Source organism: Podarcis gaigeae (assembly GCF_964106915.1).
Source record: "Podarcis gaigeae genome assembly, chromosome: 4".
In the NCBI taxonomy this organism is placed as follows: Eukaryota; Metazoa; Chordata; class Lepidosauria; order Squamata; family Lacertidae; genus Podarcis; species Podarcis gaigeae.
The window spans coordinates 66,402,464-66,424,689 of NC_139677.1; the positions used below are offsets into that span (position 1 = coordinate 66,402,464).

The following is a 22,226-nucleotide window of genomic DNA, read 5'->3' on the forward strand; positions in this document are numbered from 1 at the left end:
TATGCAAATAGCTATACTTTTTACCACAGAGGATAGTTAAAGGGCCACATTGCAAATATGTGAAGCTCAATCACGCATGAAGATCCAGCTGCAAGCAATGAGGCCACAGAGAACCAGGAAGGGAGTATAGAAGTCTTTCAGTCTCCTCTGGACCCTCGTTTGGTTAGCAGCTCCTCTTCAAGCTCATCGTGTCTTAGCTCTGAAACTCCCTGGCTCAACTCCTCCTCCAGCTCTGACTCCAATGCCAGCACCAAGTCATAGAAACTAAAGCTGTCTGCAGAAGGAACAGCTGTGAAGTGTCCAGCATGTTAATGCATTACAGAAGTCCAACTCCCAATAGAATGTGATCTACTCACAGTATAAAAAGACTGGCAGTGATCTACCCATTGTCATTGGATGGACCAAAGTTGTTGGGAAGCCAAAACTGTTGAGCATTTTGGGGAAAGTCAAAGAAGTTGTTGAGCTTTTTTAGGAAGCCACAGTAGTTATCCCCCTTTTTGGGGGACGGGGAAGAACACCCCACGATCTACCAGTGGATCACAATCTACCTTATGGACATGCCTGCATTACAGGAATGTTTGGACTGGCTGACCACAAAGTTTGCAAACAAGAATTAGCAAATTTCCCCTTTGGACTTAGGGAGACTATTGGCTGTATTGTTCTTGTTCAAACCAACTCCTTATGCAATTATTTCTACATGGGCAATTGCTGTACAGTACTGGCTTGTAGAATTGTGGTTAACTTTCATACTTCTGGAGGTCTTGTTGGAGCAAAGCCTTGCAGGACTCATACAGACAAAACTTGCACAACACACAAAGCAACCCACCACGCACAGAAGCAGGCCTTCATCCCTCTATTAATACACACCACTGTGGCTGTTTCTAGTGGTGGCCATTTTTCTTTATGGTAGCAAGTTCTATGAGTTAAGCATCATTCTGCCACACACACAAGCTGCAATACAGCCCTTGATAAAATGACTTATTACAATAATAACTCTGAGATATAACTTTAGGAATTCATAATGGATTCTCCCTAACTAGCTAGAAGCCACCTTGTAATATTGAATTTTTGATATAAATCTGAAATGCCAGAAGGAAAACATTAAGATGTGTTTTAAGGGACTATAAAAGTTGTTGAAAACATGGCATCCATGCCTTCCATTACAGAATAGTTAAATTGCTATAACCCAGTCATTTCCTGAAATTTGACCCAATAGTGCATAGGTACAAACTGAACATATTACTCCAAAAAAAGTCTGAATGAGCTCATACTTTAATACATGTGCTGCAACACTCTACCTGAGTATTGCTTCATATGTAACCTTTACCACCCATGCGCAACAGAAAGGACTGTTAGCCAGACATTAGCCAGACTAATGTTTACCTGTAATGTGAAAATGGAACGATGAAGGCTATTGTGGTAATGCATGTACATAAGGCTCTGAACATTTATCAGACAGTAATTCCGTATTTTAAAAAACTTTTCTTTGCAACTATTAATTCTACAAACGTATCTCTGAGATATTCAACAGCATGAGAGATCAAAAAACTTCCATAACTTATTGAAGTCTGACACAGATCCTTTTATTATATCTGTTGGAGGTCCTTTTGATGTAGTAGAAGAAACTTCATGGCACATGAGTCATGCTATACAGTCTTCTAGTACATCAAAAGGGCTTGCCTCTTAACACAGGGATGGGGAACATCTTCAAGATGCTGTTGGACTCCAAAATTTCATCAGACCCAGGTAGCTTAGCCAAGGATACAGGGGGTTGTAGTCCAATGATGTCTGGACAGCCACAGATTCCCCATAGTGATGCCTAACGGATGTGAAGGGTTCTATGTCAAAGTTAGAGAACAGTTGCTAAAGAAAGAAAAATGGGGGTAGAACCAAGATCTCTTATCCTCCTTTCTCAGATGATGTTTCCTTCACCCTCAATGTTTTACTTCTCCTGAAATTGGACTCCCCATAAACAATTCAATGATAGCCATTGCAGAAAAAAAATTAAACACAGTTAAGCTCATTTTAAAATAATCTCTGAAGGAATATTATCAGCTAGAGGCTGCTTGTTGACTTATAGTAATTCCCCATGGCCCTGAAAAATCCTCTTAAACCCATATCAGATAAAGACTGTAAAACTGTTATCATCCTAAGCTCACTGGACAGCTACAGCAAGTTGGAAAGCATCTTCCATTTGTTTCTCAACACCAAGAGTGCAGCTTACTGCTAATAATTCAGGCCACAGTTCCTGAACATTTCTTTATCCAAGGTGGCACAATGAGACCAAAGGGATTTGCTCCAATGCTTCGGATGGCAGAGGTTCGTATACAGCTTGTGAAAGTGATCTAGAGCTATTTGCCCTCTCTATAAACATGCTTTCCACACTGCACTTGCTCTTTGCTTGCAACACAATGCAAATTGGAATACTTGGTTTGCTCTTTACTGCAGAGTGGGCATTAGCTGGTCAACAGAAGTGCCTGTCTGAGGTGTGGACAAGATGGTTGCCTTCAGGGCCTCTTCCATTCTACACCTCAGACAGGCACTTCTGTTGACCAGCTAATGCCCACAGTGTGGAAGATGTAAAAATACATAATGTCTGCAGATTGTTCTGTCTGAACTCTGTTTTTCAACACACTCTTATTATATTCTCATTTTGCATACAGAAACAGAAGATACCAGTTACTTGAAGTCCTAACAATTCAGTAGCACATCCTTGCTTGGTCTCTGTGTTTTCTGTCCTCCTAATTCATCTCAGAAAGCTCCCTGTTTAAAATTACTCAGCATTCATTTGGATGTCAACTGGGTTCCCTTGAGGCTAGAATTGGAGGTTTTATCACACCTCCAAATCATCTGACTTTCACTTCCCTATGTGGGGTAGAAAGCTTAGAACAAGCAACAAGAAAAGAGGAATAATCCCTGATTGTTTTGCTGCCCCTGGAAAGTGTGGTGGAGATGGAAAAATCATATGCCCACAAGAGTGTGAAGCAGGGATAAGGCAGCTGTAAATATTCCAAAACTTGTCCAAAATTGTTTCTGACCAAATGTATTTGTCGTAGCCATAGAGGAAAGGTGAAGAAAAGAACAGTAGTAGTAAAGTTATTTTATAACAGGAGCTGTTTTTTGTCACTTGTTAAGGAGCCATCACTTAGTACAGGAGTAGCCAGTATGGTTCCCTCCAGTTGCTTTTGAACTACAACTCCCATCAGCCCCAGCCTGCATGGCTAATGGCAAGGGATTATGAGAGCTGTAGTACAACAACATATGGAGGAGCCCACACTGGCTACCCCTGTCTTAGGAGCATGGCGCCATGTTTGTATGCAGCAAATTCCAGGTTCAACCCCAGACAATTCCAATTTATGGATCTCAGGGTCCAGGACTGGTACATGATGCTAGGCTAAACAGATCTATGAAAGCACACTGTATAGAACAGCTACATAGGTTAACATTGTTAGATTGGCTCTTAAACTTTCATTCACTACCTCCCACCAAGTATGTAAGATCAAGTAAAAGGAGGGGGGCACATAAAAACAGAGAAGGCAAATTTATGATATCTATGACACTTGATATTATGTATGTATATATTTATGATATATGTATCCATCTCAGACACACACTCAATGAGATCCTTGTGCCTGATGGCTGTCAGCCAACTCCTTAATATTAGGATCAATACTAGTAGACAGCTTGAGCCTCAAGTCTTCATGATCTGTCCTTGTTCCTTGCCAAACACATTAGCAATGGGTGCACTTGACTATGCACAATGAGAGCAATAGCAAAAGCACGTCCTCTCATTGTTTGAGGACAACTGACAGGAATTCCATTCCTCATTGCTGTGTACCACTTCAAGTGGGGCACAGATTCTACAACTCACCTCTGCTGACTGTCACAAGCTGCCACGGGAGGAGAAGAGGCTGCCAGAATACCAAATGCCCCCCAATTCCCTGTAAAAGTTCTGAATGTGTACCACCCCAGTGTAATTGCTCCGGGGTGGGGGTGGGGTGACCACATCACTACAAATCACTAGGCTAGACCTTTGTTCTTGCCTGCAACCCCTTTGGGAGCCAAAGCAGACTCGCTCAGTACATCAATCACAGTTGCCAAAATAAAACTCTGGCATCAACTGCAGCAAGAGCTGCCCCCGCTCCTCCGTCCTCAAATGCAACAGGCAAACTAATACAAAATGACTGAGGTGACAAGAAAGTGGAGGCAGAGCAAGAGAGTGAGCCAGCCTCAGGGGGGAAATGAATTTTGAAGAGAGTGTTGGGTGGAGGAATAGAGATGAGGGAAGTAAGTCTACTAAAGCCTCCTCAGAGAAACAGCAGGAGAATGGCAAAGTTGTGAAATGGGAAATTTTCACTGGTAATAGAATAATGGCTTCTTTCCATTATAGGGTTTCTCAGAGCTGCATCTGGCTGAAGCTACAGGGACCACATTCTGCTTTCAGAGTTCACTGAGCAATTGCTAAGGCAGGGGATGGGTGCCATATGTTACCAGCTGCACTTACGGTTATCACTTTCCCCACTTAATGCTGAGAGACTGTTCTGAGGCACAGAGGCAGAGAAACCTGCCCAGCTCTGGCCTCTCTTCTTGCTCAGACAACCCATTATTCTTACATATCTGCCAAGAACTGCAACAGGACCTGTCAGCAAGCTGAAAGAGATCCCCAAGCAGCCTCAAGTACCAGAGGGCTGCCAAACCATTGCAACCACTCATCAAGAGAAAGGAAGGCAAGAAGGAAGGAAGGGTGGAAGAGACAAGAGTTTCTTAGCTGTCGTCGAGGAAGCACCGTGCATGCTGCAAAGTGCCACCCTGCCAACTTTACGGCAGTGCCCATGTAGACAAAAAGGGTGCATTCTGCATGTGTGCTTTCTTATTCTGCAAGAAGCATAACTGGATTCTGCAACCTGTGAACATTATTGTATCAGACAAATTCACATTCATTTGCCCATTTTGCAGGCAACAGAGGGAGAAGAACATGACACCAGGACCATCCCATCTCCCCATACAGCCATTTACCACCAGCTGTCATGTGGGAAGAATCATTTTGACTTGCTGCATGTGGGGTGTGCGTGTTTTAATGTGCATTAGTTTTACTTACTTTAAGCCACCTTTCAGGGATTTGTATCCTGTAAAGGATGGTTGTAATTAATTACAAAGGTTAGTTGTGCCACCACTAGTTATTTGGAAAGACATCAAGCTATGTGTGAAACTGAAGCATCACATCACACATATCAGAAATTTTTCTAAGCCCATCTGCAAACCCCAAGTATCTGATTTGAAACACACAGCTAAGAAATCAAGCCGCAAATTGGTAGTCCTAGAAAGAAGGAAGACAGAGCCAGCAGCTTTCAAGGCTCCAGCTTACATCTCCCATCTCCGTATCTGAGCTCTTCAATACAGCTCTGGTGCAACCTGAACATTTAGGAAGGACAATGGATATCCTTGGCAGGCAGTTCATAATTCATTCTACCGTGAGCAGGCACCCCACACAAAGGGATGTGCATACATAACCATATGTTATCGTACTATGACTTTTAAAATAAGCTTCTATAGTATTACAGTATTGAATGTAGAGAGAGTAAAATTCAGTTGACAAAGCAGAAAATCTAAAATGGAAGAGCCAGTTGTTGATGTGCTTATCTTTTAAGGCCATGATCAAATGTTGTACATTTGTATACCCCTGACCTGTTGTTTCGGTAGAAGCCAAGATGACAGCATCAGTCATTGCAAATAACAGAAGACAAGAAAGCAGAGTGGTACAAACCACAGGAGGTTATAAGGAAACAGCAAAATGAGCAGATCTAGTAGTTCAGAGCCACCTTTAGCATGTGGCATTTTTGGGCAGCTGCTGGGGACCCAGCACTCCAACAGACCCACCTATAACACACACAAAGCAGCAGCACTAAGTAGCCGGGAGCTACCATTTAAATATTTCCCATGATGCCCCAAATGATGCTACACTGGGGACATAATGGAAAACTAAAATGGCTTTCCACTGCACAGCATTCATTTAGAGTGCTTCCAGAACCCTTCAATGTAAGAGGAGCCCCCAAAGGCCACTCCAGTGAGAACCCGCACCACAAGCGACAGAGGCAGAGTTCAGGTTCTGCTGCTTTCAAAAACAGGGCTTCATGTCAAGGTACTTTTCAGGCTACAATAAGTAGTTTTCAGATTTAAATAGTTTTAAAAAGCAAGTGGGAGATTCCCCCACCCCACTTGGGTTGGATTAGAGGGTAAAAAAAGAACTGTGGCACCAGAACTATTCAGGAGAAATAGCATTATTCTGCTTTGAGAGCACAATTTATCTCACAATATTTATATGTACCACTTGATTGTAACAAAACCTCATGGCTCCTTGCTTAAGGGAGAATCTCTATTTTGTCTATTTAAATAACTTTATTTTTCAATTTTATATCCCACTTTTTCTCCAAGGAGCTCAAAGCAAATTGACTTGAAGTCCTCTTCTCACTGACTCCCACCTCATTTTACCCTCACCACATTGTATCTTCAAAGGCCTGGCCCAAGATATTTTGCTATCTGAGATGAAGGAAAAGATGGTGCATTCTCTTTCCACATACAGAAACCACATGGAGAGAGGCAGATGAATCTTCCTTCAACACTGGTATGGGATAGCTTCCTCCATCAAATCTAATGACAGCTTGCTAAATCCAGGGGGCATAGGGCAGGCCACATAGTACACATGCAGCTCTGTCCTCTTAACACCTCACAGCTACCCAGAATTCGCAGGCTGAAGCAGCTGCTTCACTCTACCAAAGGGTAAGGTCCAGCTGAATGTTGATTGCCCCATGGCCACCTAGTGAACTTCAAGGTTCAGTGGGGATTTGATCCTTAGTCTCCTCAGTCCCCATCTGACATTCTAACCACAATGCAGGGCATGCTTGACTTGTAAGCACTGAATAATAATTGGCAATCTCTTGATTCTTCGAAGAATCATGTTTGAAAGGATGTCATCCACAAATGTAACCGGAAGTATTACAGTTCTACAGTATTACAGATTCCCCATCCCAGTTCAGTTGTATGCTATTTATATCATCATTTGGTTACCGCATTTAGTTAACATTGCAGTTGATACCGTGGTTAATAAGAGACTGAAATGCCTGTGATACTTATCAAGTTCTGGCAATGTTCTCTTTTTAGGGTAAATGGCTTCTTAAGGCACCTGCTGCTACAGGTTCTGAATGTAATTTTTAAAAGCAAAGGAGGAGAAGGAGCGAAAAAGATTGCAAAATTACACGGTGAAAATCAAGCATATAATTGCATATCTGATAAAATATCAGATGGCATACTTTATCAAAAGGTGAATAACTGGGTGTGTTTTGCTTAGAGCAGCTGAGCAACAAGCGCACTGAATAAGCCATGCAAACTAATGAGCGGAACAGAGAATGCAGCCTGGGGTCACTCTTTTCTTCCACAGAGCAGCGGCAAAGCATCTTTCCATAAATTGAACAGTATATCATTTAAGCAGAAACAGCAGCTCTCCACCCCCCTCCCCAGTCCTCTTGTACGCAATGTACCATTAGCCTGCAAATTCATGGTTACCAGACAAATCAAGAGCAGAGGAGAATCTAAAAACAAACCAACATAAAAGTTTGGCAGGATCACAAAACATGTCAGTTCCAAGACATAACATACCCCTTAGCTGATGGGAATTAAAAAGGCGCTTCTTCTGTTATGAGGCAATTTCATGCACTTCCGCTTGGAGCATCCAATATCCACCAATGTCAGCGAAAATGCTAAGCTAGATGGATCACGGCTTGAAGCTGCTGTAGCAATCCCTGTACTCCCAACAGAATGCCTACTGCACTTAAGTGCTGTGAAGTGTCTCAAGAAAGCTAGAAACAAAGGAAGGGAGCCTAGGTGAAGTAAATCTCCATTTAGCTGGGTCCCATTTAGCCAAAACAGCTGCACATTATTTGAAGAACTTCCGCTGTTACCGTAACATTGCTATTTAAGCTGGCAAAGTACCATATCCCACTAGTGAGCAGGAAAACAACAGGGGTGATGGACTCCAGCTTTTGCCAACAAAAAGTCATAGCACCATGCCTAAAAATCTGAGCGCAAGAAGACTCTCAATGCCAGCATTCCATACAAGCCCAATAGGCCGGTTCCCATGACTAGAGTTGAGTTGACAAGATTTAACACACACCTCTCTCTCTCTCTTTTTAACTTTAAAGAGCATGAAAGGGGAAAAGTGAAATAATAGGCTCTGGCATGTGCCAGGTGTACATTCAAGTTTGCTCAAACAGAAACAGAGATGGAAAAGTAGGCTGCACGAATGCAAAAATAGCTAAGAAGAGCAGTGTGGTGAAAAGTAGGGTCTACCCCAGTTATTTCAGGTAAGGAGATGCAGAAGTACCCTGGATCTGCCTACCTCTCCCTCCCTGCCCCCCAAGTTTCTTTATAGCTAGGAAAACAGCAGTGGCAGTAGTAGAACAGCTGCACAGTTGCGCTCTCTTCTGCCTTTAAAATTAGGAAGAAATGAAAAAAACAGAGAAATATTGCCCCTGCAAAGAGCTGTGATCCAGGCTGTCTCCAGTCACCACCAGTTTACTTGTCATCCAGCACCACGGCTGTGGCTAATTTTGTTCTTCCTCAAAAATCATGGGAGTCCCTGGTACACACGATCAAGGGAAACCATGCCTGCTGCCATGGGCTGATGGGAGCTGCAGTCCAAAACATCTGGAGGGCACCAGCGGGCCAAAGCCAGCTTAGGTGATCACGAATGCTAAAGAGTGAGCCTTGGGCTCGTGTGCTCTCCCTTCACTCTCTTCCTGTGTCCATGGAAGGAGGTGAATGCTTTTGCAAACAAGAACGTGAAACATTTCACTCTCCTCTTGCACACAGAAGGGGCAAATGCAAGGCCAAGGCTCCTCACACCTCATTTGCAACCACCAAAAACAAAGGTCTGAACCAGGCCCTAGTGTGCTCAATGTGTATTTTGCAAGGATATTAAGCCAAGGAATCTCTTAGCTACCAAAGAATGAAGAGGAGGGTGTGTAAGACGACAGAGAACTATCCCATCTGGCTGATGGGTGTCTCAGATTTTTCCATCTATAAGACGCCCCCATATATAAGACCCCCCCCCACTTGTGGCAACAACCAATCGCCAGTCTACCTCCAGCACGATCTGTGTATAAGACACCCCCTAATTTTTGACATTATTTTTTAGGGGGGGAAACCTAGTCTTATACATGGAAAAATACGGTACATCGAGTTAAGTCCCACCAAGTTCAAGAGGATTTACTCTGATGTTCACTGCAGACTTAGATAATGCAAGAGCTTCTACATAAATGAAGGGGGATTTTGTTTGTGTGTGTTTGTGTGTCTGTGTGAAAGAGAGGTCCATCTGTCAAACCTTAGTTATTCAAAACTTCTAATTAATTATTTGACTATATCAGAGCATACCTGTGTTAATATCATTTGGGTTGAAGTGTATTGTTCACAAATGTTGAGGTAAGTGAAGTTCTATTAGCATGCAAGAATATGAGTGTTTATGGGATTAAGCTACTTCTCCCCATTGACCATGCTCTGTATCTCTGAATCAACAGCACTGTTACATTAACAGCAATAATAACAGTAATACATTGATTTTTATCATTTATGACTGCTCTTGTAATGACATAGTTAATAGAGCAAGATGTGATGCGCACAACATATAGGTCAAAGTTCCTGATCTGTAAACACTGCAGCTGCAACAGACAGCTGTCACCTATATTCTATTGATAGTAAATTATCATCAGACCAGATTTCCAGTTTTTAAGCTTCATACTAAGGAAAAGACATAGCAGGAATGGAACACTTCAAGAACACATAAGATCAGTTACAATCCAAAATGATACGGAAGGATCTCTGAATTACAGCATCATCTTTCCACCAATTTTCCATTGAGTGAAGCCACCTGTGTCCTGGCCGACAACCCAAATAAAATAAAGAGCTATTCATGGCCACAGGCCCCATTAAAACATAGCTCAGGTCCAAATGGCAGCATGTTGTTAATGAGAACCAGGAGATATAAAGCCAAGGAGCACAATGCAGCATGATTTATTCCTTCTGCTCAAAGTGGTTGCCAAGTAGAATCAGCCCATGGCAAATCTTCAAACAGGAGGAGGAGAATTTGCGTTTAGCAATGCAAATTCTCCTCACTTTCTTTTTAGCCTTCCAAAGACCCCTGCTTACTGGGGTAGAGAAACAATTTTCCTGGCTATAGCTGCTTTAAAAATTGCTAAGAAAGGGAGGGGGAATGGCATATTGTACTGCACTCCTCCAGCTGTTCTTCTTATGCACCAATCCAGGAAGGGGAAAGACCCCAACAACAGGCTTCAGCAAAAACTTCAGTTCACATTTCTAAAACAAATCCACTAGAATGCTTTTCCTGTGGTTCTTTAGTCAAATACCCCTCATAATGTACCTCAGGAGTGATCAGTCTGATAAGCAATGCCTCAGATGTGGTTGATGCTGAACATCTGTCATATCCAATAATCATCCAATGAAGATGAATAATAAGTTCCTGAAAGGTAGTTTGGGTTTCACAATCAACCATAAATCTCTTCTGGGTTTTGGCTCAATATTTGCAGAGACATCTCCAATAAAAATACTACCTATTTCTACAGTAAAAATAGCTGTCGGGCTGCGCTTGCCCCACAATAAAACCATAAAGTTTGATAATCATGTAAATCATCTTTGGTAATCCTTTGTTCCAAAAGCCTAACAAAATAGTTTGAAGCAGGGAAACTATAGTTTGGATAGTTACTTCAGAGAGTGATTATGTCCCCTCCAAAATGGTCTCTCAGCCTTCAAGTGGAGGTGTTCTTGTGATTGATTTAAACATCTTTTTTTTCCTACTTGTGACTTTAAGATGCGTTCAGAGAAAATAGAAAATGGAGAGACTGGACAAATGTGAGAGAAAGAGACCTTCATCTGATCACAGACAACCCATTCTGGCAAAGCTCATCTGAGAGTTGACTGAAAGTAGATTGCCAGGTTTGTTGGACTGTGGTCATTAAAGACTTGTGCCTTCAGCCATTTCTTACCCATTTTAGGACTGTTTACTTGTTACAATCACTATATGGAAGCATTATAGAACAGTATTCCCCAGCCTGTCTTTCTCCAGGTGTTTTGGGATACAATTCCCATCAGCCCTTGCCAGTATGGAATTCTGAGAGATGTAGCTCAAAACATCTCAAGCAAACCATGTTTGGGGAAAATGACATAGAGCAACATTCACATGGAAGCTGATTTATGATAACGTGATAACATGGAGAGTGCCTCACTTAGTCCATTTGTATGAGCACCATAATGGTGTAAAAGCTGGATGCTGTCTCAAGCTGTTTTTTCATGGCAAGCAGGCTGCTCTTTGCTTTAGCATTTCTGTGGCTTCACTGGATCAGTCCCCATCTTTAAATAACAGCAAACAAAGACAAAATAATCATTTAATGTTTACCACAAACTACTAGGGCACTAAGTGGTATAATGAACCAGCAAGTGCATTTTTGTTTGGGTTTTTTTTAAATCCTTTTTACTCACCCTTCCCCCACACACTTCAGAGCACTCAGAAAAACTAAAACTCCCATCTCCCCCACAGTCCCTTGGGCAAGTCTGCTGCCAAATAAAAGCCGCTGAACCTAATGAGGGAATTAAAAATTCATAACTTGATGAAAGAAGAAAGTTTGGTTCCACTTCTGAGAAAATGAAAAACAGTAATTCACTCACAGTTCAGAAGTGTTTCTTGAGTGGGTATATCTAGCTAACCCACATATGATAGAGGGAAAGGATATTCCAAGGTTTTTCAGAAATAATTAGCAATGTGGTCAAAGTCTACGATTACCTGGTTCGGAATAGGAATTTGCCCAGTTCATAATGATGAAATGGATTACAAACTAAGCAACGATCTCCCCAAATGTTCTTTGCCAGCTCAGAATGTAAAATGTTTTTTTTTTCTAAGCATGTGTGGTCAGGATTCAGTAGACCACACACCCTAAGACAGCTACTTTAAAGGGCCAAGCCTCAAAGTCCTTTAATGTTAAATCTCTTCCTTTCATTGTAACTCACAAGTTAATTACTGTGAACTATGGAACTTTACCAAGTAGGTTTTTCTATTAGGCAAGTATTTTCTTTGGGGGCAAGCCGCTTGATTTTTTTTTCTTGTAAGTGTTGCCCACCCTAGCCCCAATCATACCTAAAATTCCCACACATATCTCCCCCCCCCCTTTTCGGATTGCTAGGCAACTTTCAACCCATGACTATAATGCTAGAATGATTAAGTGATGCATGCAGCACCTTCTGTGAGCATTGCAACCACCCTAAGGCAGACTGAACTCTGAAAATGTTGGAGATAAGCAGTGTCCCGTGCACAGCGGAATGATGAAAAGTACGTGCCAACATGCTCTATATTACTTTATTTACACTTCAAAGCTGGTAATTTACAGAAAAACATTTTCCCTCTGCCGGAGCAGAGAAAGGCATCCTCTCTCCTCTAAAGCACGGAGAGAATCAACACCACTGAACTGCAAAGAACAGTGAAAAACAGGAAACCAGTGTACGTCACATCCAGTCTCCCTTCCCGTGAGAAAACCCAACAGCACTTGACTGTGGAATGTAAATATTGTCTTGTGACAAGCACTTCGCTGCTCAGTGAAGGAAGCAGAAACCAACATCCTCCCCCTTTCTGTGAACATCACTGGGCAGCGTGTTCGTACAATATCAGTACAAACCCAACTTCTGCACATAGGTACAGTGTTGATCCCTTGATACAATCTTGGACAATACATCAGCAGGAATTTCATTACCTGGCATATAGGACACCGTTACGAGTCCCTTTTGAATACGTTCCCTAGCATGTTGCAACTTTAATTGCAAGTGCTTCGTGCTTTGCTTACAACCTTCAGAATTCAGCAAAGCCAAACATGCTTTGTTGTCCTGGTAAACCTGGATTGGACATTTGACAGGAATTTTTATGTCTTTGCACAATTGTAACAACCATTCACAATCCTTAAGTGAATAAGACAGTGCATTCAGTTCAGCTTCACAAGTACTTAAGCTAACTGTTGTTTGCTTCTTGCATGACCAATCAAATAGACCCTGATTGTACTTATAGCAAACTCCAGACGTACTTTTCCTGTCTGTAGTGTCACTTCCAAAACTTGCATCTGCAAATATCTCAAGACCACCAGACTTCTGATTGTTAAATCTCAGTCTGTAATGCATAGTGCCTTTCAAATACCGCGCTATGCGTTTCAGAGCTTTCCAATCCTTAACAGTAGGATTGTTGACTTGTCTGCTTAGCAAATTACAGCTAACAGCAATGTCAGGTCTTGAACATCTGGCAATGAAGTTTAGCTTGCCTAGCACACTTCTGTACAGTGTAGTATCAGAAAATGCTTCTTCAGTGTCATCTACCTGATAACCTGTTGTCATCGGTGTGTCTACAGGGTTAGCATCCATCAGGTTTAGTTTGCTTAACACATCAGCAATTTTACGTGACTGGTGTACTAGAATGTTACCATCTTGATCTCTCTCTATTTCCAGAGATAGGTAGTTGTTTACCTCACCAAGATCTTTCATGTCAAAGTGCTCTTTCAATTGAGCTAGGGCATTATTGTACATTGTGACATCCTTCCAAAAGAATAAAAGATCATCAACATAAAACAAACAATACAGTTTCTTTTGCCCCTCCTCTTTGACAAATACACATGGATCAGCTTTCCCTTGCTTAAAACCTAGAGAAAACAATACTTCAGTGAGTTTTGTGTGCCAACACCGTGCACTTTGTTTGAGACCATAAAGGGACTTCTTCAGAGCACAAACAAATCCCTGTTTTACCTGTACGCCATCAGGTGGAAGCATATAAGGTGATTCATCTAGAGATCCGTACAGAAAAGCTGTATTCACATCATGGTGACTAATGTGTAGATTCTCCTCTGCAGCTAGCTTGAGCATAAGCCTAATGCTCTCATACCTCACGGTGGGTGAGTAGGTCTCGTGATAGTCTTCACCTGGTACCTGTGCAAAACCTCTGGCTACCAATCTGGCTTTGTGTCTGACTATCTTGCCATTTTGATCTGTCTTCGCTTTGAAGACCCATTTGCTTCCAAGCAGTTTCATTCCTGGAACTACTGGAACAAGATCCCATGTTTTGTTCCTTTCCAAGGAATCAAGCTCAGCCTTCATGGCATTTAACCATGGCTCAGCTTCCTTTGAATCCAAATCCTGGATTTCTTGGAAACTTGAAGGTTCAAACACCTTCTTGGAGCTTTTAACAGCTGTTACTGCTATCTTAGCAAACTCATCAGCAAATCTCTTTGGAGGTCTGCCTTTTGTGGCTCTCTGTGACCTACGAATTAGTCTTAAGTCTTCAATACTCTCCTCTTCCTTCTTAGGAGAAAAGTGACCTATTGTGAACAATGGTTCCTCTAATTCTTGATCAGAGCTTTCAGAGGGTCGCATAGAGGCTTTCGCACTCTTGAAATCCTCTGAATCACCCGATTCAGTTTCAGACTCAGAATCAGAACCTTCATCAGTGGGTGTGGGTTGTTGCGGTTGCTTTTGACTATCCTCAGTTTCATCACTGTCATCAGGATAACATTGGAAAATTCCCACATTCTCCCCCCACTTGGCATTGTACTCAACACTTCTTGTGAGCTTAATTGTCTTAGAGTCAGTCATCATTATTCTGTAAGACCCTTTCTGATAACCTAGAAAGATACCATGCAATCCACGCTTGTCTAACTTGGAGTTTTGTGGTGAGTGAACCCACATGTCAGAACCAAAAATTTTCATGTGTTTGATGTATGGCTTCTTGCCAAACATCTTCTCATAGGGGGTACAACCAATCGCTGAAGATAACCTGCGATTATAACTGTAAGTGAAACATGAGAGAGCTTCGGCCCAATAACTCTCTGGAAGATTGGCATCATGCAGCAAGGTTTTTAACCCTTGAAGCAATGTCTGATTTGCTCGTTCCGCAAGTCCATTCTGCCATGGCGAGCGAGGACTAGACAAATCGTGTTGAATTCCTTTCTCAGTCAGAAAAGCTTCAAACTGCTGAGAAGTGAATTCTCCCCCGCGATCACTGAAAAGAGTCTTTACCTTCTTACCATGCACATTTCCCAACCAAGCACAGAATTCCTTGAACCTTGGAAAAGCCTCTGATTTCTGCTTGAGATTGTACACATAAATATACCTGGAAAATGCATCAATGAGAACCATGAAGTACCTGTTTCCACCCAAAGAGGGCGCTAGTGGTCCAACCAAATCAGCATGAACAACCTGGTATGGTTCTGTAGCTTGCCTACTAGACACCTTACCTTTCGCAGCCATTTTTACCTTGTTTGCTGCGCATGCCTTGCACTTCATGTGGTACCTGCAGGGTTTAATAGTCATACCTTCAACCAAGGCAGGCATTTTAGATACTGCCTCAAAATGCAAATGACCAAATTTTCGATGAAAATCATGAATACATTCTGCATGCAAACTTTTGTTAGAACCTGCAATGCAACAAGTGTCATCCTGCACAACATCATCAAAATACAAAACATACAAACGATCAACATATTCAGCATGCAATACATAATCATTTTTCTTTGTGATGATGCACCTTTTGTTCTTAAAGGAAACGTCAATTTTCCGCTCATTCAGCTGTCCAACGCTGAGCAGATTATGCTTGGCATGTGGCACATAAAGCACATCCTGTATCGATAAGTCCAAACTGTGAAGAACAACAGTTCCGTAGCCTTTACTGGGGATTGTGTGGTCATCCGCCTGGTGAATCGCACCTTCCTGCGGTGTAAAAGACACGAACAGTCGCTTATCGTTGCACATGTGGTGGGTCGCCGCTGAATCAACAACGAAGAAAGATCTAGACGTCTTCTGGACCTCTGCAACCTTTGGAGTGAAGCGTGAGACCATTGCCTTGTGCTGCGTTGTCCTGGACACTGGACCTTTGCCTCGGCCTTTTCCACGCGATGAGCTTTCGCTGCGCTGCTCTGTCTTGGCCCTGGGATTTCTGCATTCCCTCTTCATATGGCCTAGACGTCCACACGTGTAGCATTTCACTGCCTTCAAAGCTTTGGCGCCATCTGGTGGTTCCACTGCACTCTGGGATGACGTCTGTGAAGACTCCCCCTTGCCCATGCAGCTATCACCCTGGCGGTCTGCTCCATTCAGAATCATGGCAGTATCACAGGCTACTCTGAGTTGAGCATTTGGCTGATTGGCATCAAATTCCCCACTTGCCTCATCCAGCCTTCTGCAGCTAGCCATCATGACTTTGGCATTAGCCTTCTGCGTCATCTCTGCTGCTTTAAATCAGGCTGCTTCATACAAGCTGTGTCTGTGTACAGCTGCTTCAATCCAAAAGCAAATTCAAAAACAGCCTCTGCTTTGTGAACCTGTGCCTTTCTGCTTAACTGCTTTGCTTATCTGCAGCTGCTTCAAACCGCATTCCAAAGGCAAGTTCAAAAGTGAAAGTTCTCTCTGCTGTCTTAAATTCATGCTGCGACACTGCTGCAGCTGCTTTACTTTCGATTTCCCCCAGCATAGGAAAAATTTATCCTTCTAGCCTTTTGCCTGTGCCACGGCAAAACCGGCTATAAAAGTTCAAAGTCCAGCCATAAAGCCATTAATTAGAAGCTGGCAGGCTGCCCGGAGCTGTAGCACATACCTCATCAAATCATCTTGACGCGCAGAGATATCGTCCGATCCGGCCCTCTGCATTCCGATCCTTTGCCGGCACTCCAATTCTTTGCTCCTTTGTTCCTTTGCCAGGAGCCCGACTTCTGGAGTCCATTCTCAAAACACTGCGTTGTTCTGGGCCCATAACCAAATGTTGGAGATAAGCAGTGTCCCGTGCACAGCGGAATGATGAAAAGTACGTGCCAACATGCTCTATATTACTTTATTTACACTTCAAAGCTGGTAATTTACAGAAAAACATTTTCCCTCTGCCGGAGCAGAGAAAGGCATCCTCTCTCCTCTAAAGCACGGAGAGAATCAACACCACTGAACTGCAAAGAACAGTGAAAAACAGGAAACCAGTGTACGTCACATCCAGTCTCCCTTCCCGTGAGAAAACCCAACAGCACTTGACTGTGGAATGTAAATATTGTCTTGTGACAAGCACTTCGCTGCTCAGTGAAGGAAGCAGAAACCAACAGAAAACAGGTAAGCTTTTCCCTGACAAAATTCATAATTATCAGATCAAGCTAAGGGGGATTCTTCTATCATCTTCAAAGCAAACAGCATCATTCTCAATCACATGAAAATCCCATGAGAGGGGGTTTTCAAAATAAAACTGCTTAAATTTTCTCTCCTTGTCACTTTTCTTACCAAAACGGAAAACAGAAAAAAGGGGTCACGGTCTTTCCCCCTCCCTTAGACAAATCCTTACTAGGCTTGTGGCATTCACATGAGATTCATTCTCTTTTCCACATGGGCCATGTCACCAGCCCATATGGACAGCTGAGAACTGCCTCTCAGGAGGATCATCCATGTGATAATTTTCAACAGATATGAAATGCAGAGGGAATCTCTAAAATGTGACTATGGAACTCCCTTTCTGCAAGTCATCCAAAGATCAAGGCTACAGGCTGTTCAGAGGCCATGGTGGTATTGGGTACTAGAGAAGAACACAATGTGCACCACCTACATCCTTGTAAAAATGTTAGCAAATTCATTCTTGTAACATATAATTTTCTGTTTGGTATTAGTTATCCAGCTTGAGCTTTGAGGCTAAACTAATTAATGCTGTACATTAAAATCAAGTTTTGTCCTGCATGGCTGGCTATACCCCCAAAAGCGTTTCTGTACATTCAAATCACTAGTTTTCAAAGACTGCAAGAGATGCTAATAAATACAAGAGCTCAAAGGGTTTGGTGCCTCCAAGTGTGGGTCATATTGCTTTTGCTATTCTGCTGCTTTCTCTGTAACAGGCATGTCCAACTCCCAAGAGACTGTGATCTACTCCCAGTACAAAAAAAAAAAACTGGCAGTGATCTACCCATTGTCATTTGTGGGAGGAGGAGTGTGCGTGGGGTGGGTGGATTGCCCAGAGTTGTTGAGCTTTGTGGGGAGAGGATTACACAAAGGTTTTTTTTTAGCTTTTCCCCTGTAACTTTTTGTACACGGTAAGGATTCTGCGATCTACCAGTAGATCGCGATCTACTGGTTGGGCATCCCTGCTCTATAACAACTGGATGCACGCCTTCTCCTTCAATCACCTCCAAAGTGTACTTATCTACTGGTGCATCAATCCTTCACTTTATCTAGAACCATTATATTATTCAACACCTCTCTTCTACACTAATTTCAGGGGCTCTTCTTTTCCCCTGTCATGTACTTGCACTATTTCGCTCCCATGCACGAGTATTTAATTAAACCAATCTGGATTTATACTGAATTATTAAACACTTTGAGACACAGCTCTGCACAAAGAGTCACATTTGCACAGATGGGGGGGGGGTGTAAACAGCTATTTTAATACTACTGTCTATATTATCTGTATTCTCTTTATTACTAAACATTTCTGGGGATTAGTAATTCACCATTAAAAGCCAGAGTGCTTTCTTGAGAACCCCATCTGTGCCTGCTTGAAAAAATTATAACTGATTGGTAGATATTACTGACATAAAAAGCTACTGCTGCTTTAGGAGTGAATTCTGGGGTTGGGACAGTCAACAAAGCATTAATCGTAGGTAAAGGAAGGCACTCCTGAAGGTACCTGGACCCCCCCAAGTTCTTTAGGGCTTTAAATGTAATAATTATACAAACAAACAAACAAACAAACAAACAAACAAACACCTAGCACTTTGAATCTGGGCTGGAAGTAGACAGGTAGTTAGCAAAACTGTTGTGAAATTGGCAGTATATGATCAGAGCAAGCTGTCCCAGTTAAAAACCTTGCAATTGTATTTATTTTCTGAATTCACACTTCACTGTTCAATATAATTTCCCGGACATCTGTACTTACTGTTTAGCCAACAATATGCAAACAACTTACACTGTTATAGTGCAAACAGGGAAAAAGTTACAGGTGAGACTTTCTAGCAGCCCATCATATTCTATGGTGACAGTGAACTGACCTTTGGAATTACGTTTGGAATCATCTGTAGCTCCTGGTGTTGCTCTCCCTGGTCGCAATTGGTTCAGTTTAATTTCTCCTAAAATTTATTCACCTTAATTTATAGTCATTATAATACTATTTGCCATCTTAATTTAAACAAGAGAAAACAAGGTAATGTCTTCATGCAAGGTAACATCAACCTGAAAAATAAAACAACCTACCCATTAGCTTCATCTTGGCACTGTAGCTCCCAAAGTATCTGTCATCAGTGGTGGGTGTGTGACATTCATACTCGCCAGCATCCCTGTCTTGGAGCTCCTTGATATGCAACAGAGCAGAATCCCCTTGGACCCTCTCTACATAGATTTCTCCGCTCCGGACTCGCTGGGTGTAGATCGCATAAGGGAAGGATGGGTCCATGGTGCTAACAATTTGTACCTCCCTTTCTGGGGCAGATGGGAGATATATGGACCACTGGAAATTCTGTTCTGATGGTCCTTGGTAGCCACTGACTTTGCACCAGATAGTGATGTGGGAATTTTCAGTGCGGTATAGAGGTCCGTCTTGAACAGTGACTTGACGTTGTGCAAATGCCAATCCTGAGGGGAAGAAAACGACAAAAGAGTTCAGATACACCTAGCTTATTAAATAAAGTAAACACATACAGTGGTACCTCGCAAGACGAATGCCTCGTAAGACGAAAAACTCACAAGATGAAAACGTTTCCTTTTTCTTAAAACCGTTAATACCCAATGCATTCCTATGGGAATCCGTGCTTCGCAAGACAAAAAATTCGCAAGACGAAAAAACTCGCAGAACGAATTAATTTCGTCTTGCGAGGTACCACTGTATACTACTTTTTAATTAATAGTTCCAAAGTAGTGTCTTTCGTTACACAACTCACTCAGGTTTTCCAAAAAAGGCCATTATTAGAAAGCAGGTGAAATAGAAGAAAAAAAGAGGGGAAGTTGTTTGTATAACAATGTAAATTTATTGTTCTAGCCAAAGGCCATGGCAGCAATGGTACCAAATAAAATAATACAGATCATGTATCCATAACAGGAGCCAACATCCATGATGCAAGAGAAAAGCTGTTTGTTTCTCAAGGTCATGAGGGGATCTGTGATCAAGCTACAAACATTTACACTTCTATTGAAACATTTTTACTTCTATTTCCACTTAAGTCAATAAATAAACCTGCTTCCTAGCAAAGGAGGCTCTTGTGCAGAAATGAACATCAAAATTGATTTTTTTTATACTGAAGTTCATGGGCAAATCCTCAAAAGGTAGCTTCCAACACATAAAAATACAATCAATACTCAAATTTAACCATAATCTTCTTTTGCTCCATAGAGGAAATTGCATGAATGTTTGTGTGGAATTTTTTTTTATTTCAGAAAAAAGAACCGATTTAAAAGAATACCCACCAAGTGAGTAACAAGGTCCTTGTAGTTTTCTACACGCACAACTGCTGACTAACCATATATGCGACCTCAGGGCCCGTCCATATCCTGGCTTAATGTGGATTGTGAAGCCCTTGTGCCTATCTCATTTTGCCTCAACCTGCAGCTCCCACCTCCTCTGCTCCCCCACCCTCAGTGCTGAAGCTGGGATCACATGGTTTCAGTATTGGCTTCCAGATTCCAGCAAGATGTCACTGGAACCCATAACCGCTTCTCCTCAGTTCTCTGGTGATAGGGTGGGGTGTGAGGCAACTGCGGTTGAGTTGAAGAACTTATCCAACACCACCAAAGGCACCTCCCACCCACCCTGCTGCTGGAAAAATGGTGGCACCAACCAGAGCTCATCTGTGGTGGCGACGCCCATGGCAACTCCCTCAGTATGCTTCATGGGTGGGCAGGCCCTGCCCTTTCTTTAATTCTCCCGCATCTATGCAGGATTCTTCTACAACAGGCTCCCTCAAACTCAGCCCTCCAGATGTTTTTGGCCTACAAATCCCATGATCCCCAGCTAGTAGGGCCAGTGGTCAGGAATGATGGGAACTGTAGTCTCAAAACACCTGGAGGGTTGAGTTTGAGGAAGCCTGCTCTACAACTACTGCTGTCCCACACTTTCTACTCCCTAAATCTGGAGATTCCCTGTGCAATCAATGTAGGTCTCCTATTAGGATTTTCAAAGAACAGGGATTTTATTAAGTTCTCCTTTATCCTTATTCACCTACATACATCAATAAATGAAAGTTTCAACATGTCCTCTTAACTCTTCTTACAAGGTACTATTCAAAAGTTCCTCGGGGGACTGACTGTGAGTAACTTTTGTCACCAATATATTTTTCCTCTTAGTGCAATCCAGCATCTCTCTTTCCCAATTCTTAAATCTCTTGGGAAACATTCAATTAGAACTGGAGAATCAGATGCGTAATCCAAATGCCTTACTAGCATACATTATAAACATTATAAAACCACTAAGACAGAATTCTATGTATGGATGTAGTTAAATGCTCCCAAATTATATAGCAACTGAGAAAAGAGCCAAGTTACAGTAATATATATGCAACAGCAGTAGAATGGTGAAATTGTAGAGTGTTTGGAATGGAAACTACTGGACTAACAGCATTCTAATTTTTAGTCAACAGCCTTTAATTGAGTAATTTTAATATTTAAAATAAATAAATGAAATCTATTAGCCTACAAAACATCTACTACCTTGCTAAAATAAAGGTAAAGGGACCCCTGACCATTAGGTTCAGTCGTGACTGACTCTGGGGTTGTGGCACTCATCTCGCTTTATTGGCCGAGGGAGCCGGCGTACAACTTCCGGGTCATGTGGCCAGCATGACTAAGTCACTTCTGGCGAACCAGAGCAGCACACAGAAAAGCTGTTTACCTTCCCACCGGAGCGGTACCTATTAATATACTTGCACTCTGACGTGCTTTTGAACTGCTAGGTTGGCAGGAACAGGGACCGAGCAACGGGAGCTCACCCCACTGCGGGGATTCGAACCGCCAACCTTCTGATCAGCAAGTCCTAGGCTCTATGGTTTAACCCACAGCACCGCCCGCGTCCCTTACTACCTTGCTAGTGGGTGGCTAATGAAGGGTTGAAGACGTGCGTTCCACTTCCAGCAGAGGGATTCCCTCCTATGACAACCCACTCTTCTGTGCTGAACACAGAAGGGCCAAGTAGCGCT

The 22,226-nt window shown here is 42.4% G+C and overlaps 1 protein-coding gene across 2 annotated transcripts in view; it reads right to left on the minus strand.

Annotated features, from left to right (window-relative positions):
• The window catches only part of IGSF3 (immunoglobulin superfamily member 3), a 113,030-nt gene that overhangs the window by 67,429 nt on the left and 23,375 nt on the right, over window positions 1-22,226 (minus strand). For both annotated transcript variants that reach the window (XM_083736146.1, XM_083736145.1), the window contains exon 3: window positions 19,297-19,674. In XM_083736146.1, coding sequence (XP_083592272.1) covers window positions 19,297-19,674 — 378 coding nt within the window. The remainder of the gene's footprint in view (window positions 1-19,296; window positions 19,675-22,226) is intronic.